At 48.1% G+C, this 22,601-nt stretch overlaps 1 protein-coding gene across 18 annotated transcripts in view; it reads left to right on the top strand.

Annotated features, from left to right (window-relative positions):
• PITPNM2 (phosphatidylinositol transfer protein membrane associated 2) overlaps positions 1 to 22,601 on the top strand; it is a 157,182-nt gene that overhangs the window by 99,977 nt on the left and 34,604 nt on the right. For 8 of the 18 annotated variants that reach the window (XR_014068548.1, XM_081540211.1, XM_081540210.1 and 5 more), the window contains 2 exons: positions 10,893 to 11,064; positions 20,102 to 20,274. The exons of 2 other annotated variants lie outside the window; for them this stretch is intronic. Coding sequence is in view for 15 of the 16 variants with exons in the window: in XM_081540211.1 (XP_081396337.1) it covers positions 20,197 to 20,274 (78 nt within the window). In the remaining variant the exon portion in view is untranslated. The remainder of the gene's footprint in view (positions 1 to 10,892; positions 11,065 to 20,101; positions 20,275 to 22,601) is intronic. 8 more of the 18 variants (XM_081540208.1, XM_081540206.1, XM_081540209.1 and 5 more) reach the window with 1 other exon arrangement.

Here is a 22,601-nt window from a genome sequence, read left to right as displayed (position 1 = left end):
CAAGCACTGACTTTCCGAGCATGATGAACTGTAATATACTGTGCACATCCGAGAGGGGTGGCAGCCTCTCTAGGGCCATTTGGGCTGCCTGCCTTTGCCATATCTCCTTCAGGGCCATGCTGGTGGCTCCCAAGCCCACCCCATTGGAGGGGGGGCCACTATAGCCCCAGATGCTGGTGCACACCCCAGGCTGCGGATAACAACACGCAGCCCTCTCTCCGCCTGTCTGAGGTCTGTACCCCTGTGCACACTGTGGGGGGAGGCAAGTCTGGCTCCTTGAACAGTCTGAGTCACAGACGCTGTCAAGAAAGCTGGTGTGTTCTTCCAGGGACGTGACAGGGAGGGTACGCTATTCTTGGAGAATCCTTTAGTTGCTCTCAGGAACAGCTAAGGGAGCAGTTTGTAATTAGCACTTTGGCTGCTGAGCAGCATTATCTGCCTGTCGCAGGGCTGCGTGAACGTTTGCCGGGCAAGCCTTCCTGAGTGCCCACTAAGTGCCAGCCCCCTGCTCCCTGGCACCTGCTGAGAGCGACGAGACAAACAGGGTGAATTTGCTCTTGTTGCATCATCCCCAGCGCTCTTCTACCCATGTGCAAGACAGATGAGGCCCCGGCCGTGGGGTTGGCTGCGCTGTGGGGAAGGCACAGCTGCGTACAAGTGGATCGGGCCATCCCAGAGGGTGCCGAACCAGTGGGGAGCCTCCACCGAGGGCATGTGGCATCAGGACCGTGGCCCATATCAGGACAAGGGGTCACCTGTGCCGTCACCTAGAGGATGGGCATTTAAGGGGGATGGCAGAGGCCTGGATCAAGAAATAGCATAGTCCATGAAGAGGAAGCAGCTCAGATGGCTAGAGCCATAGGAAGGTAGGCAAGGGCCAGGTAGCAGAATCTCCTTCCTTTTTAAGGCTGAATAATATTCCCACCAGGTCTTCAGTGACTTGTGAAATGTCCATCTTCCCCAGTGCAGGCCGTGGGCTGGTACCTCCTGTCAGATCAACAGCAGCATTAGATTAGAAATAAAGCATGCAATAAATGTAATTATTCTGAAACCATCCCCCCCTCCCTGAGTCTGTGGAAAAATTGTCTTCCATGAAACTAGTCCCTGGTGCCAAAAAAATTGGGGACCGCTGACCTAGTGGCTCCCCGAGGGCTCTGTCTTGGTCCCCTGCACCCCCTGGTACCTGGCACAGAGCTGGACATCTGGCTTAGTAAACACTGCTGGTTGCATGCCATTCAGAGGGGCCCAAGTGTCAGATTTCTGGCTGGGAGAAGAGGTGGGAGGGACTGATTGAGACCTGATTTTAAGGACTTGACTTGTAAGGTTATGGAGTTAAGATTTTAGCCTCTAGGTGCTTTCCTGTTCTTACAAGCCACACAGGGAACTTATCAAAAATACATATTCCCAGGTTCCACGCTCTGTAGTGCAGCACATTTGGGCTGGAACCAAGGAATCTGTGTTTGGAAAGAGAAAGCAGCCTTGATTTCCAAGATCAGCCAGGAACATTAAAATAAAGCCAAGTAACTACTCTGGGGCAGAGTCTACATGGGGTTGGCCCTCAGGTCCAAGGTTTGCCCTCATGACAAAATAACCCAAAAGAAAAAGACAAAAATGATTTCACCAAGTCATGCATCTTTGTAAAAAGCATTAAAGGTTTTTTGCTTTAAACAAACATTTTTTTGCTGTAAGCAAACATTAAACCTGTTTGTGCACAGTGTATCTGGATTTGGATGCAGTCCCTACTAACCCATCAATAAATATCTCTAGCCTTGAATACACCACTTAAAGTTTTGATTCCTTTCCAAAATGGGGCACACTTGCCTTTTCCACCTTGGAGGACTGAGCTGCAAAAGTGAGAGTATGAAGCTAAAAGCATTTGTAAACCATAAAATGTGGTTATCTGTACTTGGGGGATAGATTTATATAAAGTGATATAAATGTAGAAGACATTTGTTCAGTTCTTAAGCTATTTCTATCCTGGCCTCAGAGAAAGATAGATAAACCTGACTGCAACATGTACTGAGTAACCAGGCACAAGATACCTTAATGACGTTGAGCCATGGTTTTCCTCAGCTATGTGTGTGTGCACGCATGCGCAGTTGCTCAGTCGTGTCCCAACTGTTTATGACCCCATGGCTATAGCCTGCCAGGCTCCTCTGTCCATGGAATTCTCCAGGCAAGAATACTGGAGTGGGTTGCCATGCCCTCCTCCAGGGGATCTTCCTGATCCGGGGATCGAACCCTCATCTCTTAACTCTCCTGCATTGGCAGGCAGGTTCTTTACCACTAGCACCACCTGGGAAGCCCTTCTTCAGCTATAACAATAGGTATAATAGGGACTTCCCTGGTAGTCCAGTGGGTAAGACTCCAAGCTCCCAATGCGGGGGGGCCCCTGTTTGATCCCTGGTCAGGGAACTAATAGATTTCACTGAAGATCCAGCATGCTGCAATGAAGATGGAAGATCCTGAGTCCTGCAACTAAGACCTGGTGCAGCCAAATAAATGAATATAAATACATAAATGGGCATAATAGCCATGCAATAGAATGCTATTCTGCACAAAAAGGAGTGCGGTACTGACACAGGCTACAAGGTGGATGAAACTTGAGGACGTGATGCTGAGTTTAAGAAGCCAGACACCAACGGCGATTGTACGATTCCATATGAAATGAAATATCCAGAATCGGCAAATCCATAGGAGCCAAAAGCAGATTAATGTTCCCTGGGGAGCTGGGGGGGGAGGGTGGAGACTGAGTGATGATGAGTGTGGGATTTTCTTTGGGGATGAAAAATGTTCTGGAATTAGACAGTGATGATGGTTGCACAACTCTGTAAATAATACATCAAAACCCACTGAATTGTGCACTCTGAAAGACTGAATTGTATGCAATGCAAATTACACCTCAATAAAACAAATAGATAAATGAGGGTAATATATCTAACTCAAGGCAGTCATGAGGATTAAGTAGCTCATAGTTTATTCATGTGGCCTGAATGTGTAAAATGATTGAAGCAATTTATACACCAGGGGACCAAGCAGAAAATCTGATTTCCACGCGTCAAGGTGCAGGGTATGATGAGGCCCTGGTAGGGTCTTCGGAAGAGTCAGGACGGAATGGACTGTATTTTCTTTTTTTAAAAGAGAGTTTTAAAATTGATTATTTATTTATTTATTTTTGGCTGCGATGAGTCTTCATTGCTCACACGCGGGCTTTCTTTAGTTGCGACGAGCAGGAGCTCCTCTCTAGTTGCGGTGCACAGGCTTCTCATCGTGGTGGCTGCTCTTCTTGTAGAGCACAGGCTCTAGGGTGCAAGCTGTGGCACACGGGCTTAGTTGCTCCATGGCCATGGCATGTGGAATCCTTCTGGACCAGGAATTAAAGCCTGTGTCCCCTGCATTAGAAGGTGGATTCTTAACTACTGGACCACCACGGAAGCCCCTGAACTATATTTTCTTGTCAGCCCCCTTGCGGTGCCCATGATGAACTAGTGTGGGGTTGGGGCTTAGTCTCTGAGTCTTCAGTTGCTCCAGCATCTGTGTCTTCAAAGAACATCTCAGTTGGCTCCTGGGATTGCCAAGTCTGGGAAACATGGTTTTAGGCATCATGGGCAACTGGGCAGTTTCTTGGAGCTAAAGGGCTTTAACGCTCACTGGAACAACTAGAAAGCACTGGGCCTGGGCCCCATCGGGCTGTAGCTTTTGCAACAGACACTGTTGGGGGGACTGCCCCGGTACTCCAGTGGCTAAGAATCTGCCTTCCAAAGCAGGGGAGTTGAGTTCAATCCCTGGTCAGGGAACTAAGATCCTACATGACTCGGGGCAGCTAGAGAAACCCAAGTGCAAAAAAAATAAAAGATACTGTGGGAACTTAGAGCCTTGGGTTGTCATGAGTCAGGTGGGCTTAAAGGCATAGGACCAGGGACACTGGCTCCTAAATCTCCCAATATGGGGTTGATGCCCCTCCCAGTTTGAAGCCAGCCTGGCAGGGCTATGAGCAGGCTGCACAACACCAATTATTTTATTATTTTTTTTTTGAAACCAACAAAACTCATAAATTGCAGCTGAGGGTTGACAGGCCCTGAATAAGCTGGCTCAGAGCCTAGATGCTGGAACCTTGGACACAGTCGGCTCCAATTGGAGGTTTGCTGGTTGGGTGTGTTGGGCAAGCAAAATGAACCTTTTCCAGGCAGAAATCTATTCAAGATCTCTGCTACCTGCCTGCAAGCCGTGGACACTCCATCAGTATGTGTTAAACACAGGAATTAACAAAGAGTGGAAATATGAGGACTGAGAGCTGGGCGCCGGTTTAGCCACCGGTCATGGCCTTGACTGATGCAGTTTCAGGGATGTAGTGGGCTGAAAGGAGGTGAGAGAGTGGAAATCCCAGGAATAGCTAGCTCTGGAGAGGATTTTTGCTATAATGGGGAGTGGAGAAATGGGGTGGTTCCAAGAGGAACTGGGGTGTAGAGAGCTGTGGGATCGAATCTTTGTGTTGTACATCTACAACTAATAGATTTTTATGTGCCAATTATATCTCAAAAGTGTTAGCTTAAAAAAGACATCAAGAGACTCCCCTGGTGGACCTGTGGCTGAGACTCCACACTCCCAATGCAGGGGGTGAGGGTTTGATCCCTGGTTGGGGAGTTAGATCCCACATGCCACAACTAAGAGTTCTCATGCTGCAACTAAAAAATCCTGTGTGCCAAAGCTAAGACCCAGAGCAGCCAAATAAGTACAAGTAAATTTTTAAAAAAAAATTTAAAAAGAAAGCAAGCTATTGGGGAGGGTTTGTAAATATGGGACCTATTACCAGCACATCTGCATGCTGATGGGACAGGGGGCTGCTGTAGACAGAAACGGATAGGAGAGAGCTAACTTGGGAGAAGGTTCTTTTTTTCTGATCTTTACATTTCTAAATAATTATTTATTTATTTATTATTTAGTTGTTTTTGGCTGCGCTGAGTCTTCACTGCTGAGCTGACTTTTCTCTAGTTGCCTCGAATGGGGGCTACTTTTCGTTGCAGTGTGCTGGCTTCTCATTGCAGTGGCTTCTCTTGTTGTGGAGCACAGGCTCTAGGATGCAAGGGCTTCAGTAGTTGCAGCACCTGAGCTCAGTAGTTGTGGCTTCTAGGCTCCAGAGCACAGGCTCAGTAGTTGTGGCACACTAGTTTAGTTGCTCTAAGAAGTGGGATCTTCCCGGACAAGGGATCAAACTTGTGTCTTCTGCATTGGCAGGCATATTCTTTACCACTGAACCATCAGGGAAGCCCTGCTCTTTAATGTTCTTTTTTTTTAAAATTAAAGTGCAGTTGATTTACAACATTTTGTTGATTTCAGGTGTACAACATAGTGATTCAGTATTTTATAGTTTTATACCCCATTTAAAATTATTATAAAATATTGGCTATATTCCCTGTGCTGTACAATATACCCTTGTGTATTTATTTTATGGTTCTTAGTTTGTACCTGTTAATTCCCCACTTCTAACTTGCCCCTCCCCACTGGTATACATTAGTTTGTTCTCTGTGTCTGTTCTGTTACATTTATTAGTTTAATTTTTTAGATTCCACATATAAGTGACAACATACAGTATTTGTCTTTCTCTGACTTATTTTGCTAAGCATAATACCTTCCAAGTCAACACATGTTGTTGCAAATGGCAAAATTTCGTTCTCTTTTATAGCTGAGTAGTATTCTATTGTGTGTGTATATAGTAGATCAGACGGTAAAGAATCAGCCTGCAATGCAGAAGACCTGGGTTCGATCCCTGGGTTGGGAAGATCCCCTGGAGAAGGGAAGGGCCAACCACTCCAGTATTCTTGCTTAGATAATTCCATGGACAGAGGAGCCTGGCAGGCTGCGGTCCACTGGGTCAAAAGGAGTCAGACAGGACTGAGTGACTTTCACTTTCATATACACCACAGCTTCTTTATCCATTCATCTGTTGGTGGACACTTAGATTGCTTTCATATTTTGGCAATTGGAAATAATGCTGTTATGAACATTGGAGTGCATATATCTTTTCAAAATAATGTCTTTATTTTCTTCAAATTTATACCGAGGAGTGGGATTGTTGGATGGTATGGTATTTCTGGAGAAGGGAGTGGCAACCCACTGCAGTATTCTTGCCTAGAAAATCCCGTGGATGGAGGAGCCTGATGTGCTACAATCCATGGGGTTGCAAAGAGTCAGACTCGACTGAGTGACTAAACAACAAAACAACATGGTAATTCTATTTTTAGTGTTTTGAGGAAACTCCATATTGTTTTACACAGTGGCTGCACCAATTTATATTCCCACCAACCAAGTTCAAGGGCACCCTTTTCTCCACATTCTCTCCAGCATTTGTTGTTTGTGGTCTTTTTGATGACAGCCATTCTGACAGGTGAGAGATGATAACTCTTGATGGTTTTGATTTTCATTTCCCAAATGATTAGCAGTGTTGAGCATCTGTTCGTGTGCCTGCTGGCCATCTGTATGGCTTCTTTAGAAAAATGTCTATTCATGGAGTTCTCTGACGGTCCAGTGGTTAGGACCCCGTGCTTCTGCTGCAGGAGACACGAGTTTAATCCCTGGTTGAGGAACTAAGATCCCGCATGCCACACAGCATGGCCAAAAATAAGAAAAATGTCTATCCAGTTCTGCCCATCAGGAAAAGGTTCTTTCTACTGCACTGGGACTTTGTTGCTATGCAAAGGCTTTCTCTAGTTGCGGGGAGACTTCTGCGGAGCACGGTAGCTCTAGAGTGCTGGCTAAGTAGTTATGGCACTCGGGCTCACTAGTTGTGATTCTCCGGCTCTGGAGCACAGCCTCTGTAGTTGTGATGCATGGGCTTAGTTGCCCCGAAGCATGTAGGATCTTCCCGGACCAGCAATCGAACCCATGTCCCCTGCATTGGCAGGCAGATTCTTAACCGCGGGACCACCAGGGAAGTCTAGAAGAAGGTTCTTAAAGGACGAGGATGGGACTCAGTGCTTGAGAGGTTGACCTCTCTTGGGAGCCACGATGCTCTTCCTTTGTATTCACAGCAAGAGCAGTAGGTACTGGTGGATTAATGGATTCTAGGGTGGGAATTTGAGGGAATAAAGGAGAAGAACAGTTGAGGAGAAGGTATAAAATAGCTGGGGTGGGTGTAGGAGCAGAATCACTGGGGCAAGATTGCTAGGTGCTGAGTCCACTGAGGTGTCCACCAGACCCTGGAGCCCAGGCTGGTCCGAGAAGTGAGCACGCAGCACTGGGAGCCTGATGTTTATTTCATGTTGTTGTTATCACATCGTTATCATCACATACGAGGTCATCCCAGTTTGGGTGAAAATCTCAGCTCTGGCTCTCATTACCAGTTTTTCTTACAAACTCTGCCGCCCAGAAGCATATGTTTCCCAGGGGATTCATGAGTGGTGGTGCCCTGGGGCATGGCATGCAGCAGAACCCTAGCATGTGATGGATGGCGTTCTGAACACTAGCTTAAGCAGAGCTCCCAGCTCCCCCACTAACCTGGAGGTGCTCCCACCTCCTAGCATCTGGTTTGGTGGGTTCTTCCTCCTTCTGAACTAGTAGCTGGGGGACATTCTTCCCTCCAGGGATGCTCATCTCTAAGGCCAGTGGACTCCCCGGAGGCCCAAATGCAGGAGCTTAGGTGAACAGATGTGGGTGCTGCCGACATAAGAAAGTGACCTGGGTGCCTCAGTGGTAGCACCCAGGGGAGGCCACCAGGAGCCAGAACCTCTGAGCCATCCCCCAGGAGATGGCTGTGTGAGCCACAGCTTGGAGCCAGACTGTGAGCCCAGGTCCCTCTGGGTGTGTGTTTCTGTTATGACCTCTAAGCATCCAGTGGCATTCTGTGTGAACGACCCCACCTCCTTTGAGCTGTGCTCAGTGCTAAGAGGGGGCAGTGGCCCCAGGGAAGCCAGCGGGGTGCTAGTCTTGGTGGCAATGACCAGCAGGGTCCCCACAGGGTGATCAGCAGAAGGGGCAGGGGTGAGTTCTGGCTAGTGCCCCTCTTGCTCATCTTGGAGGATCTGGGTCTTGGTTTTTTTTCTTGTTTTTTTTTTTAATCTTTTTTGGCCACACTCCACAGCATGAGGAAATCTTAGTTCCCTGACCAGGGATCAAACCTGTGTCCCCTGCATGGGCAGTGTGGAGTCTTAACTATTGGACCCAGCCAAGAAAGTCCCTGGGGGACTTCAGTTTGAATTTCCTCACCTGCACATCTCCTCTCTTTGTTTCCCAACAAGCAGGGTTGGAGCTGGCAGGGAGTAGGAGTCATGAAATTGCGGAAAGTGGGGTGCCCCTCGCCCTTGGTGTTGTGGCTGTCCTTGAGAAGGGTGCCAGCCCTCTGGGGACCTGCTTTGCTGTCTGCACCATAGCGATAAAAAGTCCTCGCTGCTCATCCCTGGCTGCTGTTTGAGTTGGGGTGTTACAGACATTATGCTGCAGAAGCCTCGCACACGTCCCAAGGGTCCCACCCCCACCACCCAGCAAGCCCAGCCTGCAGAGCACCGGGAGCTGCCCCCAGGTGGCTCCTGTCCCCAGGGGGAAGGCTGATGACTGAGTCTCGCAGTGGCTTGGCAGTCGTCCCCAGGTTGGCACTGCAGGCAAACAGCGAGGAGACATGTGGCCTTTTCTGGGATGTCAGTGACTGCAGGGGTGCTCAGGGCTTTGGGGCTCCATGGGGCCCCCTTCAGCACTCAAGCTGGGGGGTGCTGTGTCATCGTCTCATAAGGTTATGGGACACGGAGGGGGTCTGTGTCCTCCAGCTCTTCACACCTGTGAAATCCAGGCGTCAGTCTCCCCATTTATAAAGCGAGGGTTGGACTAGAACGGGGGTGTCCTATACTGTTCCCCGTAACCTTGGAGGAAGTCCAGTGTCTAACAGATAAAGGTGAGACTACTGTGAGGGTGAGAATTGCAAGCCCCTGCCCTGTTCCTTCCAGCTCAGAATTTGGTGGGGGGATATGTCTGCTCCTGCTTTTACCCCCCAGAGGACAGAGAGGCAGCTAATGAATGATCATACTCTCCCCCCACTACCCCTCATCCCCTCCACCCAGGGCCTGGTGTGCTGGTCCCTGGGACACTGCCCCTTTCCCCTCTACACCCTCTCCCATTCATCTGGAGCCTGCTTTCCCTGAATCTGGGTGGTAGGAGGAGGTATGGAGGGGAGGAGTTGCCCACGTGGGGGCAGATGACGTTCTTTTAATATATACCCACTTTGGCCCCTGATTGGGGGCCTATAGGCTGGGGAAGCAGAGAGCAGAAGAAGGGGGCTTCCTAAAGACAGCAGGAGACAAACCCAGGGGATCCAGAAAGTTCATTCCCAACATGCCTGGGGCCCCTCCCGTCCCCACCAGCCGTCCCCTCCTCTGTTGCGAATGTGTAGGCAGGCTCTGCTGGCCTGGCTTGGAGGAACTTTCAGACCTAATGACCAGAATGCAGCTGAATTGTATTTGGATGGATTCCATCCTCCACTGCCTCTGCACAGCCTCACTCCTAAATTCCATCTGTGACGTCAAACCCCGGCTAATCACGGAAAAACAGATTAGGTTCTCTGTAAACTCAATTCTCTTGCTCCCCCTCCCAGTCTGAGTGTCTCGCCCTGGCCTCCGCTCAGAGCCACTGTCATATCTTCCTAGCTGCCCACCCTTCTGAGCCAAACCCTAATAATCCACCGGTCTTTGCTGATGACGCCCCCCCGACCCCGGGGTCCCCGGACACCTTTGAACTCCCAGCTAGGGAGGTCCCGAGAGCTGTCCTGCCCACAAGTCCTTGGGCAGAATAAGATATTCTGGGTCAACTGCAGGCCCCTCTTCTCTGTCTTCCCACGTTAGTTCTCATGGGATGAGCTACCTGAAAGGGGGAGGGTCACCCCCCACCCTTGCCCTCTCAGCTCCCAGCCCAAGCCAGGGCTCTGGGCCCAGCAGGACGCAGCCTGAGCTGTGCACCTTGATCAGAGCTGGTTCCACCCTTCGTGGCCTCCCTGATCACCATGCCAAGTGGCCCCCACTCTGACATCACCTGGCCCTTCTGCTGTTTCCTGATGAACATGGGGGCTGGGGGTCCTTTCTAGGATCATGAATACAGGGATTCTGGAAACCCAAGGCTTTTCTAGAGACAGGTGCTACATCTGGGGGGCCCTCTAGGAGGTCTGTTGCTGTTCTTCTTGCAGAGAGGCTGGGGGGAGGGTAGTGGTTTATGGGCAATGGTCACACAGACTCCTTGCCTGGCTTCCCACGCAGGCGGGCCTCTGCAGACTTGTATATTTCTTTCTTCCATCTCATTATTCTAGCTCCAAAAGCTGCCCTGTGGAAGGCAGTAAAATATAATTCTGTCTAACCCATCACGACTCCAGCGGGGACCGAGGTGAAATGTGAGTCTGCCTCTCGAGCCCAGGCAGCCGGAGTGGGTGTAATGAGATCATCTAAGGGTTCAGGGCTGGGTGAGGAGGCACAGTGGACAGGTGGGGGCCAAGTCACACTACCTTCTCTCTTTAGGGGGCTGGGGTCTGTCTGTGCCCCACCCCTGGCTCCAGACTCAGCCTGAGAGAGAACAAGGGGACTCTTGTGTGCCCTAACCAGGTCTGCATTCTGGCTGCAAAGCCAGACAGAACCTGCCATTCGTCCTTTGGGCACTGTTGTCCTAGGTGCTGGGCTGTCTTTCCCTGATGCTGGTGGGTGTAATGTCTGCACCTGTGCCTGCACCTGGCAGCCCAGCCAGGAGCCCATGAACTCTGTTCCCCAGGCACCTGCCTTCCAGACCCTGCTCAGCACAGCAGCACCTCCTAATTGCTAAGCTGAGTGCTGGCTGGAATTGGACTCAAGTGTTTTATGGGCACAATCTCATTTAATCCACAAGACAGCTCAATGGGGTAGGTGCTATTCTCACCTTTTATTTTGTAGAAGATCAAATGAAAGAGCAAAGAGATTAAGCAGTTTCCCCACAGTCACTGCTGGGAGGTGACAGAAGGTCTGACTGACTCAGAGTCCATCATTTTCACAACTACGCAGACGACCTTCTCTGGCCGGTTATACACATACAGCTCACACTCTTTTGCTGCTGCCTCGTGAAAAAGTGAGTGATAGAGAAAAGTGCTAGTAAAAGTTGCCCAAAATTCCGTCAATTTGCGATAACCCTCTCCAGCATCCAAACTTCCCAGGTGGAGCTAGTGGTAAAAGAGCCCCCCTGCCAATGCAGGAGTCGTAAGAGACTTGAGTTCAATCCCTGGGTCGGGAAGATCCCCTAGAGGAGAGTATGGCAACCCACTCCAATATTCTTGCTTGGAGAATCCCATGGACAGAGGGGGCTGGCAGTCTATCGTCCATAGGGTTGCAAACAGTCAGACACAACTGAAGTGACTTAGCGTGTGCATACACAGCATCCAGTGAACATTTTCCCAGATTCTATACAGATATGCATGGCATGATACAGATATGTACAGAGTAGTAAAAGCTTTTTTAAAAATGCTATTATATTTCAATGTTCTCTAATATGCTTTTGTATGTATTTATGCATTTTGTTTATTTTTCGTTTGTGGCTGTGCTGCATGGCTTGTGGGATCTTAGTTCCCCAACCAGGGGCTGAACCTGGGCCCCCCGCATTGCAAGTACAGAGTCTTAACCACTGGACTGCTAAGGAAGTCCCTCTACATGCATTTTAAAAATAAAAATCAAATTTAATTTTACTTGAATTTAACCAACGACAAATCACCTATTTGCATGTATTTGTTAAACTTCAGAAAAACATTTCTTCATCATCGGTGATAATAGTTTCTAACAGGTTAGAGTTAAGATGAGAAAAGAAGAAACAAACTTAACAAGTTTATTATTATTATTATTACTATTATTATTTTGGCTGCACCACCAGGCTTGTAGGTTCCCTGATTAGGAATGGTACCTGTGCCCCCTGCAGTAGAAATGCAGAGTCTTAACCACTGGACCACAAGGGAATTCCCTTAAGAGATTTGTTAGATATAATTCACATCCCATACAATTCACATTTAAAATGTACACCTCAATGGTTGTTGGCCTATTACAGTAATTTTTTTTTTCTATTACAGTAATTTTTTAAATTGTGATATATATTTATATATGACAAAATTTGCCTTTTTAACCACTTTTTAAGTGTAAAATTGTGTGGCATTGGTACATTTACAGTGTTGTACAACTATCCCCACTGCTATTTTCAGGATTTTTTTTATCACCAAAATGGAAACTCTGTAAGCATTCAACAATGACTCCCCATTCCCCTCTTCTCCCTTGCCCCTGCTAACCTCTAATCTACTTTCTGACAGAAAAACTTTAAAAGGTTAGAGTTGTTAAATTTTTAAGTAATAAAATTTATTTTTTAGGGAAGTTTTAAATTCACAGCAAAATTGAGAGGAAGGTACAGAGATTCTCCATATGCTCCCCACCCCCATGTACACAAGCGCAGCCTCCCCTATTATCAACATCCCCCTGTGGCGTAGTACATTACAACCGATGACGCTACATTGATATATTGTTATCACCCAAAGTCCATACTTTCCACTAAGGGTCACTCTTTTTGTGTTGCACAATCTATGAGTTTTGACAAATGTATAATGATATGCATTTAGCATGGCAGCATCATGTCCAGTAATTCTACTGATCTAAAAATTCCTGTGCTCCAACTATTCATTCCTCATTAGTTTTTTAAACTACATAATGAATCAACTTCCGTGCCATGGAAGTTGAGGAAATTATCATCAACTTCTGTTGTTCCATTCTCAATTTTTCTTAGTTATATTATTTATATACCATGTCAAGGTCTTTGTGTTTTATTCAGTAACCATAATTGTCATGATTTCAAAAATATAACTTAGTATTCACCAGGATCTCTCCATTGATGAACTTACCTTTATTTATCTTTGAGTTGGTTGGATTTTAGCATCAGGTAATTTTAAAGACACTTTATGGATGTCTAAGCTCCTAAATTCATGTTTCAGAATGTCTATTCACTTTATGCTTAAAGGACAGTTTAGCTGGGTATAAAGATTCTGGTTTACATTTTCCTTCTCTTAGAACTCTGTAGATATTGCTCCACTGTGTTTTGAAATAGTGTTGCTGAGGAGGACTTTGATTGTCCTCAACCCACCTCCCCATCCCCCCTAGTTGTATGTATGATTCTTTATCCTTTAAGCTCAATCACATTTTTAAGGATGTCTTGATGTTTGTTATACCATCAGGTTTTCCTGGACCACAGAATGGCAGTTAATCTGCAGAGTCAAATCTTTTTTATTTCAGGGAATTTTTTTCATTATATATTTGAATACTTCTCCCACTTCCATTCTATTATTCTATTTTCTCAGAGAAGCATACCAATTATATATATGTTGGATTTCCTTCTGCCTCCCGTCTCTGTCATTTTGTCTTATTAGTCTTCACTTAATCTTCTGTGAGTTTCTCAAGCCCGCCTACCATCCCTAATTGTTCACACTATGCTTTGCCCCTTTATTCATTGCTTATGATAAGGCTCTAAAAAGTATCTGTGATGTATTTGTTTTTCTTTTCCATTTCCCCCTGAACTCTGCTTACCAGCCTTTCAGCTTTCATCTCTTCTGTTATCCAGTAATTTCTTGTTTAAATTTCTGTTTACTTTCTTCCACTCCTCTGCCCCCACTTGTTTCTAGGAGATTATATCTGTAATTTCTCTGACTCAAGGGAGAGCTGTTTTGCTGAAATCTTTCTGCATTTTTCTGGATGATTCCTCCTGTAGTGCATGTTCTTTATCCCCCATCCCACTCTTAATGCACACGACCTATGTGAATTTCTTTCTGATTATTGTTCTGTAGCTACCTTCTAAATAACAGCATGCAGGGAATGATCCGGGGCAGTCTGAAGCTGCATTTTGGGCTAATTTATTGTCTAGAAGACTGTCTTCTCAGAGCTGTTATTTATCCTGTCCCCAGGGACTCCAGCTGTCTCAGGTTTGGGGGTTCATGCAGTCATTGTGGTTCATAAAAAAGCTCTTTAAGTCTTTGATTCTCTATATTATTATCCATCCCCTCACTGCCCCACCTCCTTCCCAAGCCCCACTTCACTCCTTTCCTTGGAAAACTAGGTTCTGACATAGAAATGGCATATTGGTGTGATTTTTCCATTGACTGTCACTCCCCTTCCATTCCATAATGTAAAATTGCATATGTGAGTGTATTCAGTTGTTCACAGCAGCCCTATTCCCAATAAACTCCAAATTGAAAATTACCCAAATGCCCATCAACAATGGAATAGTTAAATCAATTATAGCATATTTACTGAGTGAAATGCTAGATAGCAATGAGAGTGAGCCCTCTACAATTACATGCAGCAAATTGGATGAACTCTGGGAGCATGATGTTTCAAAAGCAGCTTAGAATCAAAAGTGCACTTACAGGATAATTTCATATGAAATTGCTCATTTGGTGGGTCAAAGACAGTTGGATATTGGCAATTTGTAGGCTTCAACCTAGTGCATGAGTGTGAAATTGCTTCAGTCATGTCTGACTCTTTGAGACCCCACAGACTGTAGCCTACCAAGCTCCTCTGTCCAGGGATTCTCCAGGCAAGGATACTGGACTGGATTGCCATTTCCTCCTCTAGGAGATCTTCCTGACCCAGGGATTGAACCTGTGTCTTTTACATCTCCTGCATAGGCAGGCGGATTCTTTACCACTACCTGGGAAGCCCAGGCTTCAACCTAGTACAAAATACAAAACAGGCAAAAGGCGGGACGGTGGTTGTCCATGGCTGGGGAGGTTGTGCCTCGGTGGGTTGGTGTGGGGGTGGGGTGGGGCTCTGGGTTGTTAACTTTCTGTTTTTTGACCTGGGTTCTGGTCATATGGGTGTGTTCAGTTTGTGAAAATATACCGATGTGTACTTATGTGCACGTTTCTGGATCTATGTAATAATTCAATAAAAAAACAGAAAAGAAGGGAGTTATCTGGTGGTCCAGAGGTTAATACTCCATGCTCCCAATGTGAGGGGCCTGGGTTTGATCCCTGGTCAGGGAACTAAGATCCCACATGCTGCAATTAAAAACCTGCATACTGCAACTAAGACCCCGTGCAGCCTAATGAAAGTGAAAGTCATTCAGTCGTGTCCAACTCTTTGCGACCCCATGGACTATACCATTCATGGAATTCTCCAGGCCAGAATACTGGAGTGGGTAGCCATTCCCTTCTCCAGGGGATCTTCCCAACCCATGGATCAAACCCAGGTCTCCCACATTACAGGCGGATTCTTTACCAGCTGAGCCACCAAGGAAGCCCAAGAATACTGGAGTGAGTAGCCTATCCCTTCTCCAGCCGATCTTTCCAATCCAGGAATCAAACTGGGGTCTCCTGTGTTGCAGGTGAATTCTTTACCAGCTGAGCTACCAGAGAAGCCCACAGCCTAACAATAAATAAAAAATAACTTTTAAAAACTTTAAGTAGAAAACAAAATGCGGGACAATGGCTGTCTTCCCCCGGGGGCATCCACAGCCCTAGACTCCACAGTTCTGTGTCTTCCAGGAGGTGATGTTATTTGTTTGGAGGTTCAAGGTGGCACATGTTACCTCTCAGCATGTCCCTTGCTGACAGCTTGGACCTCATGGTGTCTGGCTGCTGTCCTTCACGGACTGTGGTTAGGGGGTGCAACCATTTCCTCGTTTCACGGCCATGGTGACTTTTCTGTGTCTTTAGTCATTCTGTGTCATTTTGAGAACGGAAGTGCCCCTACTCCTCCGTCAACAGGAAGTCAGGATGGTTGTCTGAACCGACTAGTGTAGGTGTAGAAAGAAACAGATCTGATTTTAAGTAAATAAAATGCGAGTACTCAAAGAGGCAAGAGACTGCCGGGCCCTTCAGAGTGATCTCCTTGAAAGAAACCCCCCAGATGGCCCATGTCCCTCTCCTGAGCACTGCTCCTCCGGCCGAGGCAGAGTGACCTGAGGCAGGCAGAGCACCGACGGCTTCCCAGAGATCAGCCCGGACAGGCGTGGATGACCACAGACCTTCCCCAGGGCTGCTCAGAAGGACAGCTTGACTTCTGTGCAGAAGTGGTGGTTGAGAAATGTGTGCTTTGTGGTCACACCTCATCTGGCCAGTGTGCCTTCCTCCCCTGGGAGAAAGCCCTCCTGGCAGCAAAGGCAGATCACATGTCACCCTGCTCCCGCTCAACCTGACACTGGACTCCATGTGAATGTGAGCAGGCTGTCATGCCTAGCTTCAGGGAACAGCCACGTTTTGGCCTTGAGCACTTCCTGCCCTGGGGACAGTGGCTGCCGGTGGCCTTTGCACCCCAACCCCTGCCCCGGTACCATCCTCCAGGGACACGATGTGGCAATACTGGGGGTGCACCAGTGAGAGGTCATTCAGATGGAGCATCACGTTCTTGCCCCAGGGTCTTGGCACATGCTGTTCCTTCTCCCAAAGCATCCTCCTCCCACCTGCTCTGCTGAACAGAATCTCACTGAGCCGGGAAGCCCAACTCATGTCGTCTGAAAGCTCCACATTCTGTAAACCCTTTCTGAAATCCCCTCTGAGTGACAACACCCCCTGGCGTGTGAGCACTTCACCTGCCTTTATCTCGGTGACCCTGGTGATGACTCTGGACGGCAGGTGGTGTTATCCCCATTATGTGTATACAGAGACTGACGCACAGGTCACACAGCTGAGAAAGGCGTTGTCAGGTTATGACCTCAGATCCCAAGGTGGAGCTCCACTGTGATTGCCGGCACATTTTTTAAATAGACTTTTTTTTTTTTTCTTGACGTGGACCAGTTTTTTAAAATATCTTTATGGAATTTGTTACAATATTGCCTCTGGCTTATGTTTTGGGTTTTTGGCCGAAAGGCATGTGGGATCTTAACTCCCCTACCAGGTATCGAACCCGCACCCCCTGCATTGGAATGTGAAGTCTTAACCACTGGACCACTAGGGAAGTCCTTGCCGGAACATTTTGTGTCACTTTTAGAGTTCTGATTCCTCTCCCCTATTGTTAGTTACCACGCACTTAAACGGGCTTCCCCAGTGACTCAACGGTAAAGAATCTGCCTGCAATACAGGAGCCGCAGGAGATGCAGGTTCAACCCCTGGGTCAGGAAGATCCCCTGGAGGAAGGCATGGCAACTCACTCCAGTATTTTTCCTTGGAGAATCCCATGGACAGAGGAGCCTGGCGGGCTACAGTCCATAATGTTGCAAAGAATCGAACATGACTGAGCACACTCGCATGGAAGAAAGAAGCATAGTCCAGCCCCACAGCCTGCCCTGGTGCCTAGCAGGCCAGAGGAAACAAACCAGCAGACACTTGGTCTGACTTGTTTACGGTCGAGTGTGGGCAGGTCATCTACTGTGGAGCTGTGAAGAGCCCAGAAGGGCAGATTGCTTAGATTCCTACAGTTTCTCGAGAACATTTAGAGTTTGCGTCTGACCTCTTTGTTAGCATATGTCCTCTTTGTTATTTAGACAACGTGGGTCTTGCCCAAGGTCATTCTTGGTCATTGCACTTATCCTTTGCTGCAGAAGGAGTCCCAAAACCAGTGGAAAAGATTTGGAAACATAGCACTTATTGAACCTAGGTTTTTCCTTCCCTGTCTCCAGTCCTCATTTCGTCCAACCTCCCAAACATAAATTCTTTCTCATTGTGTGTGTGTGTGTGTGTGTGTGTGTGTGTGTGTGTGTGTGTGTGTGTGGAGGTGCCCAAATTGGTGTCTTACTCTCTTGAGAGTGTCAGCCTAGGTGTTGTGCTACCCTAGCTGAGCCCAGGTTCTTGTTTCTCTCTCTTTTTTTTTTTTGGCTGCCCTGAGTCTTCATTGCTGCACACAGACTGCTCTTATTGCAGAGCATGAGCTCTAGAGCTCTTGGGCTCCAAAGCTGTGGCTCATGGTCTTAGTTGCCCTGGGGCACGTGGATTCTTCCCGGACCAGGGATGGAACCCGTGTCCGCTAAAATTGGAAGGCGGATTCTCAACCACTGGCCCACCAGGCAAGTCCATAGACGAAGTCTTAATTGGCTAAAAAGATGCTTATCTGGACTGTATTTAAGCAATTGGATATGTGAGAAGTTGAGTTTGGTGCTAGAGGTTTTGTAGGGGGGCTAATAGTCCTACCTGGGCTTCCCAGGTGGCTCAGCGGTAAAGAATCTGCCTGCAATGCTGGCAGTGTAGGAGACGCGAGTTTGATTCCTGAGTCAGGAAAATCCCCTGGAGGAGGGCATGGCAACCCACTCCAGTATTGTTACCTGGAGAATCCCATGGACAGAGGAGCCTGGTGGACTACAGTCCATAGGGTCAGAAAGAGTCGGATATGACTGAGGGACTAGACCTACTGAGGGATATAGACCTAACTGCTGTAAAGAAGTTAACAGCATGGGGGTCTTTTTGGGCTACTTATGCAGGGCCATCTCTGGCCTATTTATATACACCCCCCAGTTCCATCTCTCCTGTTAGGTGGTTTGTTAAAGGATTTCTTTTTCATTTTATGTACTGATTATCCCAGGAGTTCTGGTATATATGCTTTTCCCAGTCTCGTTAGTTATCCAGTAATGCATTAGTGCCTGTGCGATGCTCATGCCTCGTACACTTGGTGCCTTGGGGAAGCTGCCTGCCTGGTCGGTCCCTCACTTTTATCACTTAGCTGACACCCTGCCTCCAGTCACCGTGAATCCTCACCAACTGCTGTCCCCGGCGTGATCCTTCTAAAGTACTATCCTGATTCTGCCACTGCCTGTCTTGGAAGCCTTCGCTCAGCTTCCAGTTAATACCATCTGATCTCTCTAGGGGTAACCAAATATATTTACAGCAAAGCCCCCGCCATCTAGAGGATAGACTCTGATGGGTGATTTCATTTTCCAGATCACTGAGGATATGCTTCCTTCAAGCATTACATTTGTTTTTTAAAATATGATTCCTTTAGGTGCAGGTCTTCCTCAAATATATTGTCGTGTTAAATACAAGCTGCTATGAATACATTGCTTGCTTATAGTTTTTTAATTAAGAAAATTTTTTTAATCTGGACCATTTTTAAAGTCTATTGAATTTGTTACAATATTGCTTCCATTGTACGTTTTGTTTTTTTGGCTGCTAGGCAGGTGGGATCTTAACTCCCAGGCCAGGATTGAACCCGCACAGCTTGCAGTGGAAGGCGGGGTCTTAACCACTGGAATGCCAGGGGAAGCCCCTTGCTTATGTTTTTAAAGAGCTTTATTGATACATAATTCACATGCTGTGCGATCCACCCATGTATCTTACTTTCCTCTTCTACCTCCAAGACCTAGCCCAATGTCAACAGTAGAGTAGGTATCAGTAAGCAGTGGGTGGTGGATTGAACTGAAACTACACTTAAGGTCACCTCCTTTGATAACTTGAGATCTCCTGCTGGGAAGCAGTGTTGCCATCTGTGCCCAGTGACAGGAGCAGAACCGATTGCCCTGATGCTGAAGGGTCCCAGACCGCCGGTTTTTTAAATTTCTCACATTTGTTTTTCATAGTTTCATTTGTCCTGCCTTCTTATTTTTAGTATATTTTATTTATGTATTATATTTCATTTCATTTATATCTTCAAGTTGTACCCTTTTTAAAAAATTTTTGGCCACGCAGCATGCAGGATCTTAGCTCCCCAAGCAGGGATCAAACCCGTGCCCCCTGCATGGGAAGTGCACAGTCTTAACCACTGGACCAGCAGGGAAGCCCCTGTCCTAACTTCTTGCCAGCCATCATCACTTGCTGCTATCACCATGCCTGCCTCCAGCTACCCCAGAACACAGGAGAGCTGAGGCTGCCGCTTGTTGGACCTGCTAGTAAAACAGGAGCGCGATGCTCTTGACTCTTAGGGGATGCGATGCCCTCCTGTTGCCTGGCTTTCGCTAGCAGGAGAACAATCCTTTATTTCCACCAGGCTGATCAGTTTATACACGTCCTGTACACAGTTGCTGAGCCAACAGGGAAAATGGAGGCTGGGGAGGTTGAGGGAACCTGCTCAAGGTCACACGTTGGGCTCAAGGTCACGCTGTGGGCTTGTGGCCAAACTGAGGTCAGAATTCTAACCTGGGATCAAGACTAGGTCCTTCCTGTGCCACTATACTCACCAGCCTTTGCAGAAAGTGACTCTCCTGTCCTCTGTTTCTCTCTCAGGGGTCCTTGGTGAATTTTGTCATGGTTATTTAAGGAACCTCGTCTAGAAGTCCCAACACGCAGTTCCCCATCGACGGGAAGGCTTGGACTCCAAGATGATTATAAAGGAATATCGGATTCCTCTGCCAATGACTGTGGAGGAGTACCGCATCGCCCAGCTGTACATGATACAGGTGGGTGGTGGGGCTGGGGCGGGCCCCACCGTGCCCATAGCGGCTCTTAGCACCAACGTGAGGGTGAGGTGGCACCAACGTGAGGGTGAGGTGGCACTGCGGCCTTCACAGCAGTGTCTGTCCAGTGGGCTCCCGGTCAGTGTCTGAATTGCTCTGGAGCTCTGGCTTCCAAGCACGAAGCCAGGCACATGCAACATGCTGCAGGTGTCTGTGGCTTTGGGTTGTCTCACCAGCACAGTATTCACAGCGCCAGTAAAACTAGCACTTTTTGTATTTAACACCCATCTTTTCACTGATCCAGATATCATCCTTGCGTTTCATCAGCTTGGGCTGTAAAATGCTGCAGACGAGGCAGCTTAAACAACAGACATTTATTTCTCACAGTGCCGGAGGCTGGAAAGTCCAAGATCAAGGTGCTGATAGATTCAGTGTATGGTGAGGGCTCTCTTCTAGGCTTACAGACAGTCACCTTCTCACTGTGTCTTCACACAGTGGATGGAGCCAGGGAGCTCCTTGGGGGGATCTCTTTATACTGATCCCATTATTAGGGCCTCACCTTCATGACCTAAACACCTCCCAAAGGCCTGACCTCCCAGCACTATCACATTGGAGGTTGGGGCTGTGACATATGAATTTAGGGGGACAAGGGACACAAACGTTCAGTCCATAACAATCCATTTGACAGACAGGAAGGTATGAGGCCCAGAGAAGTTCAGTGACTTGTCCGGGAGCACACAGCCTGCCTCCTGGCTCCAGGTACACACTTTTCTCTCTACCCTAGGCTAAGTGGCTGATTTACAGAGTCACAGATGACTTTGGGGTTTCCCAGGTGGCGCTAGTGGTAAAGAACCCACCTGCCAGTGCAGGAGACGTAAGAGATGCCTGTTCGATCCCTAGGTTGGAAAGATCCCATGGAGAAGGGTATGGCAACCCCCTCTAGTATTCTTGCCTGGAGAATCCCAAGGATAGAGGAGCCTGGAAGACTATAGTCCACAGGGTTGCAAAGAGTTGGACACAACTGAAACGACTTAGCATGCACTCAAATGGCTTTGAGGATGATTGGTCCTGTGAAAAGCCAGAGATGACCACCCAACCCCAGACATTGCTGGGCTCCCTACTCAGTGCCTGAGTAACCTGGAACCCAGGATGGGGAGCCCCAGGATTGGGTCCTTATGGCCCAGATGGGACCAGAGCTCCTGCTCCTTGAGGTCTTGGCTGGGGTCCTGCTCAGTGGAGGGTGGGATCCCATCCCAGCTTCTCTGCCAGCCTCTCGCTCATTCTCGGTGCCCCAGCCCTTTGCCTAGCCTGGCAGCCTTCCTCCCACTTAGGGGCCTGATTATGAACCTGCTTCCCATCTGGCTCTGGCTCTTCAGGGTACACGGATACCTCAGTGTCGCCCCTGGCTACACAGGCCCCGATCATGGCAGGGCAGGGGGAGTCCGGCAAGGCCTCCACGTCCATCCTGAGTTTGACCCAGAGCACTGCATGGAATGCTTGGCCGGGAAGAGAACAGAAGGCAAACCCAGCCTCTCTGGGGGGCTGTTTGCTTCATGCCTCTTCAGAAGCGCCACTCGATTCCCTCTTGAACCACTTACCCCATAATTATTCCTAGAGAGTGGGGAGAGGCGAGACTAGCATCAGCCCCCCAGTGCCAGGCACTCGGGAGATGGCTCAGCCTGCTCAAGGACCAGCTGATCTGCCAGGGGATCTGTGTGTCCTGTGGCTTCTTCACTCCTCCTTGAGCCGGCAGGGAGCCCTGGCCCACAGCAGGCGGCTATCAGCTCTGCTGGGAGGCTGGGGACATCAAGATCCCGGGGGCTGGCTTTCAGCTTCCAGGGCACCCCAGGCTTTTCTGAGTATATAGCCACCTCTGACTCAGGGCTCCTCAAACACCTGCCATCTGTCTGCAGCCCCTGTTTCAAGTTGTTTGTTTTTCAACATCTTTCCTGTACCTCCAGTTAGTGTGAAACGTTCCCAGCCTCCTGTGTGTTGCCTCCTACAGTCTCACTGACACCGTCCACCTCCTGAGGCAAGTCGCCTCTCCCACTCTGGAATTTATCTTACCCACCTCTGGCCCTGAAGTTCTGGGGGGCTCCATCCACTGTGGTGGTGGACATGCCCGTTATCTCCACCATGTGACAGTTTTATGGGCGTGGACCCCCATCACAGCCCAGTGACTGTACCTTTACATACATATGGTTTCCTGTATGTCAGTCGTACCTCAATAATGCTGTTAAAAAACTAAGTTGAGGGACTCTCCTGGTGGTCCAGTGGCTAAGACTCCATGCTCCCAATGCAGGGGTCCTGGGTCCCATCCCTGGTCAGGG

The sequence above is a fragment of the Giraffa tippelskirchi genome, chromosome 11, assembly GCF_054371585.1.
Source record: "Giraffa tippelskirchi isolate mGirTip1 chromosome 11, T2T-mGirTip1v1.2.pri, whole genome shotgun sequence".
NCBI classification, from domain to species: domain Eukaryota; kingdom Metazoa; phylum Chordata; class Mammalia; order Artiodactyla; family Giraffidae; genus Giraffa; species Giraffa tippelskirchi.
This window is presented reverse-complemented; position numbering and strand designations above follow the sequence as displayed.